Raw genomic sequence first — 10,414 nt, 5'->3', positions numbered from 1 at the left:
CGGTGCTTCCGAGGGACGAGATGCTACGGAAGAGTATGCGAGCGGATGAGAAGGAGACGCCCGACGTTTCTGAGGGATGAGAAGTCAGAGCGGAAGATTGCTCAAAGGCCGAAAGTTGGGTTCGGATGAGCCCTATTCCGGATGGCCGAAATCACCCAAGTGAGCGAACCTGGAGCGGAAGACCCAAACCAATGCGAGCGAAACTAGAGTAGAAGACCTCGACGAAAAGTCAACAAAATGTTAACTTTCCAAATCTGAGCGTCCAGAGCAGGTTTTTATTCAGAACGCGACGTGGCACCTTCCGTTGTGATGGGGATAAAAGTTTATCCCCCCAGGCATCCGGAACCTTTCCAGCTGCCCCGACCAGAGCTATAAATACAGCTCCGGTCTTAGAAGTTTAGATAGAACACTTGTAATCATTTCTCTTTTGATTTAGCTTTCTGATCTAGTGCTTTAATTGCTGCAAAAAGGCTTCTTCGCCTGAAGAAGAGTTTAGTGAGATTTCAACTTTCTTGGATTAATAACCTCCGTGGTTGTAACCAAGTAAACCCCGTTATGCCTCTTCCTTTTTAGTTTCTTATTTCTTTTATGCAAGTGTTGATTATTGTTAAACTATAAAATCAAGAAAGGTATTTTTGTGTTATTATTGTGCAGACTATTCATCCCCCTCTATCCGGTCGCCAAAGGGACCAATAGGAATATCATGTGTTTTCTTCAACCATAGAGGTAACTATTTTGGGGCAATAGTGGGCTATTGGCAATTAGAAAATTCCTAGCTCAATTAGTTGGTATATTTAGATTTAAATTAAATATGATGTGTAATTTGTAAGGTTTTAAAAGGTCCACTAGAAACTATAATATATTTTGATTGTGCGGTATGATTGTTTTTTATTCTTATGATAATTGAAGTTTGTCAATTTAGGTAGAAATTTTATATATATATATATAAATAATGTTACTTTAAAATTATATGGTGATTTTTATAAAAGAGTTTTTGGTTATTATGATTAAGGATTTAGCTCAATTGTGAAGTTGTATTTTAATTTAAAGAATGATTTTTATTATGATGAACAAATAGAACTTCTAGTTTTATTATCAGTCTAATGATAACTATGAAGTATATAAGGTTTTCATCGTGATTTGGCACTACATTTGACCTACTTTTGCATGTATAATAAGAGATAACTTGATTCTATGCTTCATTTTCATGTTTTATTATTCTTAGATACCGCTCTCATTTATTATGGATGACAGGAGCAAAGATTAAAGCAATACGGGGAGCAAAAAGACCAAGGCATGGAGCCCTGCTTTACCATGGGCGGCCATGGCCAGCGCCACGACTCGTGGCAAGCTCTACCGACCTGCCAAGGGCAACTGTAGCCAGTGCCACGACTCATGACAGGCTCTGCCACCAAACCACGGATGGTCGTGGCAAGCGTCACAACCCATGGCAGACACTGCCGCCACACCATGGGTACTCGTGGCCATGGGATCTGATTGTGCAACACCTCGCCATGGGTGGTCGTGCCCAGCGGCACGACCCGTGGTGAGCAATCGACCCCAGTGACTATAAATGACGATTCATTCATCAAAACCAGGGAGTTCAATTTGGGGTCATCCAAGGATCCTAAGGTGGTGGAGAAGGAGTCTTTGAAGCTATTCCAAAGCCATCTACGCACCAAAGAGTCATCGGGAGCATATAGGAGGAGGATTCTTTAAACAATCTGAGCATTTTCTCTGCTTTCTTTGATTTTAAAACTGTTGGATTGCTATTGTTAATCATATTTGTTGGCTGTAACCCCTTGATTATGGGATAATTTACTAGATTCTAGTGTTAGAGAGTAATTTATATGTGATGTAAACACTTTGCTTTGATCTATGCATGCTTTTTATCTTGCTTCTATGATGTGTTGGATTATGGTCCGGATCTACTGTTTTAATATGATCTCAATGTCAAAAGTACAATATTCGTATCCCACGAGAGTTTGGAGATAAACCAAAAAGAAAACCCAACCCTCCGACCCATAGACAACCGAGACGCAGAGAGTCAGATACGAAAGTGCAACTTGGCTTTTTGCCAGAACCCTCACGCAATCATAGAACTTACTAGATCATATCTAATACGTTCGACGATTAAGGTTGGTATGTCGTTGTAGAAGCAAAAGTTCACATCGGATACTTTAGGATTATCTACCTACACGAACTAATATTGAGGACAAGAATTAAAACATAGATCAAGTGTTTGTTTGCATTGAAATAAAACCGAAGCCCTATGATCATTCTCTTTGATTGTCTTTCCTCTATCCACTTGCTTTGATCACATTTTGGCTTACTTTTGTGACCTCTCCGGATTCCCTCTCTCTCTCACCCTCACTTCTTTTTCACATTTAGATTCTGATTTGCGATCATGATAACCAACACTTTTGGTTTTATCTAGACTATTAAGTTTGATTGGTAAGCTAGTACTTGATCCCCAGTCCCTGTGAATTCAATCTTATTATTACTTGACAACACTTTCACGTAGATGTAACTCAATGGTCCTTAATTAATGTTAACATTTATAGTGTATAATATTTATATATATTTTTTAATTTTTATAAAAAAATTAAATTAAAATTGGTTAAATAATAACATTAATATTAATAAATTAAAATAAAATAAATGAGCACTTATATTTACTTCCCTCATACTCCCGCCCCAAAATTTTGCATTCCCACTTTACATCGATTACTCTCCTTCCTCATTACATTACCTTACACTCCCGCCCTATTTCATTAACTATTCTTCTCTTCATTGCTTGTGTCGTCGTTTCCACGACTGGCAATTGGGTCGTCTCTCAATTTCCTTGCAAGCCTATGTCGCCGCATCTAACCATTATAATCAACTCTTCTCTGTGTTGCCTTGTAAGCCCATGCTGCTGCTTCTCCACCCTAGCTGATTTCTAGGTTTCCAAGGTAGTTTTTTTAGCTTAGTTTTAGAGTAGTTTTTCATCTTAATTTTATAGTTCAGAGGATGAGGGTTTGCTTTGGACATGTTCAAAGATTTAATTTTGTTTGGATTTGAACATGAGTCTTTTCTACTTTTATAAAGATCATGGGGATTTGCTTTGGGTTTTAACTCTCTTTTTGTGGTAACATCAAATACAAGTATTGTGGTTGTTTGAATGTGAGTTTTTAGCATTTTAGCATCTTATGCATGTTGATAGAGTTTTAGAAGCACCTTTTGGCATAAATCTGAAGTATTATAATTTTAAATTTTTGTGTGCTAGGTTCTTCCTTCATCTATACTGGCAGCTTGTACTTAGAATGGAAACATACTTGTATCTAAATTAGAATTTCTTTTAGATGAGATATTCAAATTTTCTTTGACTAATGGTGCATGGAGTCAGTGGTTGACACATAATTTGGATAGATTGAATAAGCATTTAGATTGAGTGGATAAAATATCTTGCATTTTTTTAGTGCCCTATGTCTATTCAAAGATAGACGGAATATATCAGTACCACCCCCAATTACAATATTTATTTGTTTTGTATCTTTGTGATTAACATCATACAATTCTATATTATTATTTTTAGATAACTTTCAAAAATGACAAACAAAAGAATACAAAAGCTAATCCAAAATAACTAAAGACGAGTACTAGAGGAGATGATGATGAAAATGAATCACAAGATAACATTTTATTCACCATTGAAGATACAAAATGATATACAAAATGAAAAGGTTAATGAGCAAGGTGAAAAATATTTTTAGATATAAACAGTGAATAATTTTTGCAACGCCAAGTGGAAATTATATTTTTCAAATGAAAATGAGGTCATGTCTTCATCCCAAGCTCAGCAAAGAAGACGTGGCAAGACTGTTATGAGAGATATTCATGCATTACACCCCCGATCATGTGCTAGTAGTGAAATTTAATGAAAGGGGTAGCCTTATGGGGTGATCTTCGCCTGACACCTGTAAATTTTATTGGGACTATTGCATGGAATAGACTTGTACTATTGTCTCTAAACTTTTTAGATTAAATAAAAATGCCGATAAATCAGTTAAATGATGCATGAAAACTTGTTACTATAAGTTGACAAGTGTTTAATTTCAATTTTGAATTTAAAGCATGAACATATTTCATTTTATGCTTACAGGTATATTTCCGTATCCCCAATTGACATAGAAGAGTTATAATGCAAATGATGAGGGCCACATGGAGATGGTGGAGGATTGAAGTGAATGCTACAATTTATGATTCAAATACTCCACTAGAAGAGTTTGTTGCAATACGACCCATTCCTCATGGGCTGACACCTCAAACTTGGGAAGTTTTATATAACTATTGGAAGTCTACCGAGGTACAGTTAGTATTAATTGTTTTCGATATATGTTTATAGATGTTATAATTTTATTATAAATTTTTATCTCAGAGAACTTCAAAAATCAATGGAGAAAATGCAAACAAAACGAAAGGGACCCATGCACAGGGACACACTAGTATTCCGTCATTAGAATATAAATTTATAAAAATCAAAATTATTTCTTTTTTTTCCTTTCAGTTAGCTTCTCACTGCTCATTTACTATTTTACACTTTAATGCTCTATCCTTGAAGTTCTAAGGTTTTATGAGATTCTAGATATTGATTACAATCAATATAATGTATATAGTTAGCTTTTGGTGGAATGTGTAAATTAGCAATATAAGTAGTTGCGCAGATATACAAATTTATGTTGCTAATATTTGTTATTAAATGTGAATTTTTTATCCTATTAATCTCAAGAGAAGTAGAAAACTAAGTCGTATATTGGAACACAACAATTGAGTTGAGGAAATATGTGAATTTTCTTCCTTTGATGATGAGGCAAAATGAGCTGCAATAATAATATGTTTCACTTTTTAAGTTTACTTTTACTTTTTTCATTCTATTAATAATTTATTTTTTTATTAGAATTTATTTAAAAAGACTATGGATCATCACTTCTGAGATAAACCTAAAGAAACACTGTTGGGGTTTCAGATGCGTATTTTAAAATTTGTTTTAAAAAACAAACAACAGAACTTTAATAATTTCGTAAATTATTATAACTCACACATCACATACATACAAGATGCACACATGCGCTAGATATAACCATAAATCAAAGTGTTCGTTTAGAAATTATACCCGTGAGTTCATAATCGAACTTGATAGAGAGTGTTTGCCAACCTTGCAAGGCTAGTCTTTATCGAAATCAACGAGCAAGCTTACCGAAGTTTGCCTCTGTCGATATCTACGTCGCACGATCAATCACAGCTTCTACAAGTCATCTTATGCGCGCATGTATCGGTTTACGACCATCGACCACCTCTATAAAACATTCACAAGTGGTTAATAATCACTTCTAAAGGTATGCATTAGAAGTGGCCGGATGGTTTAAACCACCGGTTAGTTTTAAAACCGCTTCTAAAATTTGTTTTTTTAGTGTTCATATTTATAAAAAATGTCATTTTCAAAATAGAACATAGAATTGTAATATAATTTTAATATAATTATCAATTATACACAATAGTTTACATTGATAAAATAGAATTGTAATATAATATTTTCTTACACATTGTCATTGATCAATCAAGAAAAGAAATCTGTATAATCCGTGTAGACAACCATCACACTCCTCACTTGATGCTTCCCGTCCGACCAAATGATCGTCGCCGGCACCGTCGAGTTCCCTGGCAATGACCGGCCTGAAACCGACACAGTGAACTGCCTCTTCTCCTTCAACTCCGAAAACTTCAACTTACTAGGATTCACCACCACATTAAGTCTGTGATGAGCCCAGACCTCCGCCTTGTACCTGCAGCGTCGGGCGCAGCCGACGTTGGTCACTGTTCTCAAGAACTTCGCGGCAAAGGCTTTGCCGGATTGAACATGTAAGGCCATGGAAGGGTAATTAAGATCCCTCGCCGTTCCATTGTTTCTGGCAGAGCAGGAACTGGCGTCCCCGGTGACGATCCTGATCATGGTTTCGTTGTAGCCCGAGTTACAGAGCATTTGCACGTAGTCACTGGCACCAGCGTCGTAGACAAGACCTGGGTGGACGGCCTTTACCGGGTTCAGTTGCCCAGCTCCATACGATAATTCGTCTTGGCCGGCCGAAGGATACATCGGTTTGGCTGTATAAAGCATGCACGACAAAATTAAAATGAGAAATTTTGCTAGCTTCAAAAAACAGGGTTGGGGAACAAAGGTATATATAATGCATAGTCATGAGACCTGTCGTCATGAGCGCCGACATGATGGCTGCCGGCGACCAATTTGGGTGGAAAGACTTGACGTAGGCGGCGGCGCCGGTTACGTGGGGGCAAGCCATGGAAGTGCCGGAGATTATGTTGTACTTTACGACCCTTGTGTCGTTGATGATGCCTGACACTGGTGCAACCCGTGACCAGGCGGCCAAAATGTCAATTCCTGGAGCACTTATATCAGGCTGCATATGCAAACACAAACATTTAATTTCCAAGTTGCGATACAATTAATTAAATCTCTTAAATATATATATATATATATATATATATATATATGTCAAAATAATCGAACTGAATGATGAATTAATGACCTTGAGGATGTCAGGGGTGATGGTGTTTGGGCCTCTCGATGAGAACGAAGCAACCAGGGGAGCCTCGGAGTCAAAAACTTCTTCGCTTTTGTGGATGTTAGCCACGGGATTTCTGGCCAAGATCATATATATTCATGGATTAATACTACTACCTATGATTTCTATTTACGAAATATTATAAACGGTGGCAATTAAAATAGCTAAACACTCACTTAGTGTTGTTTATGTAGCTCAAAAGGTTGAGCCCATTCAAGGAACTGACTGTAATGAATGGAACTGGGTATAAGTAGGAAACGTCAAGTGAAGAGTCATCTATATATATCAATCCTTTAATGCCTGTACTAAAAATTTCGTCAGAGAAGTACTTGCAGAGAACAATCTTCCCTTTCACCATGTTTATATCTGGTAAAGCAGTGCAATCCCTGAAACAGCAATAGACAAGTTTGATAATTATTGAATATATCATTCCGCATATATAGCATTATCTTCATACCCTGGTGAAGTAGTTGCATTTCCCTGCAAGTAGAACAAGGGATAATCATCCCTATTTTTTTCGCAAATGTGTTGACAGAAACTCCCTGCATTTTCCCACCGAAATTAATAATAATTACTTATTTTCATGCAACATAATCTACGAATAACACATAAATAAGACTACGTACTAATTTTTTGCATTAATTGATTACTCACCAAAGTGGACACATGGTCTTCGGTGACCACCTTGTCTATGATGTGCCTATCGATGCTGCTCGCCGCCGCGACCAACATCCACGGTGCCACGTTGTCGACTGTGCCATGGTATGGCCCTGCATTCCCCGCAGAGGTCGACGTCAAAATCCCGTTCGCCATGGCGTGGAAGGAGCCGATAGCTATCGAGTCCCGGAAGTAATCCGCGGCGGTGGAATGGCCGACAGACAGGGAGATGATGTCGACGCCGTCGGAGATCGCATCGTCAAATGCCGCCAAGATGTCTGGATCTGTGCACCCGAACGACCAGCACACCTTGTATATTGCGAGCCTCGCCAACGGCACGCCCCCTCGGGCCGTGCCCTTGGCGAGGCCGTAGAGGCTGGCATGGGAGACGGTCCGACCAGCGGCAGTGGATGCTGTGTGAGTCCCGTGACCTTGAAAGTCGCGTGGCGATCGCTCGCTCAACTTGTAATCACCTAAAAATCTATTGTAGTAGCGCGCCCCGATGATTTTACTTAATTAATAATTCAATCAATCAAAAATTTATATTAGTAACAACTTTAAATCGAGTCAAATATATAGATATTGCAAATGATCGAATTTTATGAGCATACTTGTTGCATGTCATATTTACACAAGCACCCTTCCATTTTCTAGGCGGAGGCCTCAATCCCTGATCGTTGAAGGATTTGGATTCCGGCCAAATTCCACTATCGATCATTCCGATGATGACATCACTTTCCAATATGGGATTCTTGTTTACTTTTTGCGGGAAGTTGAGGAAATCCCATGATCTCGTCGTATGAAGCTTTAGCGTTTTACTACGAAACACTGAAACTATTCCCTCCATTTCTACAATACAATTAATTCGTGTTGAATTATCATTAATTTATAACATATCTATAATTCAAACTATTCCCTCCAATGGAAATTATACCGCTCAATTTTTCTGCCTCATCCATCGAAAGTTTGGCCGCAAATCCGCTGAAACTCCTTTGGTAGCTATACACCAAAGACTCACTAGGCGAGCTGCATTATCAATTGTTTTAGTCTTAGAATTTGATAAAATAGATAATATTTATATATACATCAATTTATTACCAGTTCACAAGAATTTCTTTAAGCAAATTAAGATGGAGTTCATAGGTTGGGTACTGGGATGAGTGTTGAGCTCCCATATACACAATATATACCTACAGGATGGCATTCATGTATGGTAATATTAATTGTAATAATACAGATTAAAGAACACTTTTTCAAAATGCAAATTTACAAACTTCGGAATTACCTTTCTTTCTTCATTTGAAGATGTTGACGCAAAGAAAAGAATAAAGGATACGAAAAAGGCAAGAGAAATTTGATGCGAAAGTAGAGAAGTCATTACTCTTCCGATCCTATGAGTTTCTGTCAATTTCTATCAAGGTACATGGAATTTTATAATGGATGTCAACTAATGGAGAGTTTAGGATCAATGGACATGATGAATTACATTGTCAGTTGTCGCGGTGTCACTGCTAGAATAGAAATGATTATTGGCAAAATTCTAGGGGCTAAAATAAATTGTACAGGTAATTTACTAAACAAATATAATTTTAACCAATGAAATATTTAGAACTATCAATAAAAAAAAAATTTAATTGATAATTAAAATCATTCATAGTAAAAATAATTTTGACTGATATTTTTAATTTTTTATCCTCGAAATGAATTTTGCAGATATAAAAATTTAACTAGTAATTATATTAAATTTGATTGATAATTATATTAAACTTTAGCTGATAAAATATTTTAAAATATCAGTAAACAAATTTTGATCACTAAATATAATTATTTATTATTATAATTATATTAAGATAATTTTTAAATATTATGATTTTGTATTCATAATTTTTTTCTATAAAAAATATTAATGTTTTTTAATGTAAAAAAGATATGTACCTAGAACAGTGCTAACTTTTTTTTTCAGATTAATTTCCATAATAATTTTTTTCTCTTATAAAGGTGTAAATGTAGACTGATTAATTTTTTTTCATATTCGTAAATGAAATAGTCTTATAATTTGGGACAAATTTCGCATTTTTGTATTAACATAATATAAAATTAGTATATTATGGGTTTAATGTTATTTTAATTATTCTTAAATTTAAAAATGTTAATGATTTCAGAAATCAAAATTAGAACCTAAACTTTAACAAAAGAAATGTTGTTTAATTTATGACTAAAATATTTACCGTCAACTGAAATAATATTTATTTTATATCTAATTAATTTTATTAATTAAACTAATTGAATCTTTATTAGTTATCTATTTTACTTTTTTTTTTAAAATAATTATTTCAGTTATTTTTATTGTATCGTGTGAATTGTGAACCAAATCAAATGCAACATTTTACCAAGGGCATTTTTGAAGTTTGAATGATACTACAAAGTTTCATATTTATTAAACGGCCATTTAATTTTCAAAATACCTGTATAGTGACATTGATGAAATAAAATTGTAATATTGATGCGGCGAAAAAGAAAGGTCCATCTAGCATGAGTTAATTATCATGGTGTAGGTTAAAATTAGGACGGTCAACGTCAAGATTTAAGCAAGGTTCGTCCGTATAACCTGAGTGGAAGGTGGCTACATCGGTCGATTGGATGAACCACTGTCCGATCGGCCAATCGGATGAACCAGTGTCTGGTCAGCCAGGTTGATAGGAGAACGGGCCGAGCGAGCTATCCGTCCGACTCGGGGCATGACATTGTATGTATTAATAACGAACTGATAAAATAGAAAAGACTGAGATACTTAATAAAAGGAAGAGAAAATAAAAGAGAACATTCCATCTATCATTGAATGTAAAGAAGTCGAGATAAAATAGTCTTCTGTCAAGGATTAATGCTAGTTCCATGAATGTGAGAAGCCAAGATAAAAATGTCTTCTATCGGTAATTAATATCATTAAACAAGGGAAGACGGAGGGTCACTAAGAAAGGTATAAAAGAGTATACTAAGAATGAAGAAGGTAAGATTGATCTCTGTCTATATTATTCTCGATTTCTCTTTTTACTTTTGTTTCTAACTTAAACGTCGGAGGGTCAACACCAGGGACCCCTTCCTTGGTTCAGTTTATTTTGCAGAGGAGCGAAGTC

The 10,414-nt window shown here is 35.9% G+C and overlaps 1 protein-coding gene across 1 annotated transcript; it reads right to left on the bottom strand.

The window, feature by feature from the left end:
* Positions 1–5,599: 5,599 nt before the first annotated feature.
* Positions 5,600–8,658, bottom strand: LOC122015703 (subtilisin-like protease SBT4.3). The gene is made up of 10 exons (XM_042572719.1): positions 8,566–8,658; positions 8,379–8,470; positions 8,215–8,306; positions 7,892–8,129; positions 7,278–7,791; positions 7,081–7,103; positions 6,800–7,009; positions 6,588–6,699; positions 6,245–6,458; positions 5,600–6,144 (listed from the first exon to the last, which is right to left on the bottom strand). Exons 1-10 carry the CDS (start codon positions 8,656–8,658, stop codon positions 5,600–5,602), a joined length of 2,133 nt encoding a protein of 710 aa, XP_042428653.1.
* Between the last annotated feature and the right edge of the window lie 1,756 nt (positions 8,659–10,414).

The sequence above is a fragment of the Zingiber officinale genome, chromosome 8B (assembly GCF_018446385.1).
Source record: "Zingiber officinale cultivar Zhangliang chromosome 8B, Zo_v1.1, whole genome shotgun sequence".
NCBI lineage: Eukaryota > Viridiplantae > Streptophyta > Magnoliopsida > Zingiberales > Zingiberaceae > Zingiber > Zingiber officinale.
The sequence above is the reverse complement of the archived record's forward strand: the minus strand, read 5'-3'. Positions and strand labels throughout refer to the sequence as shown.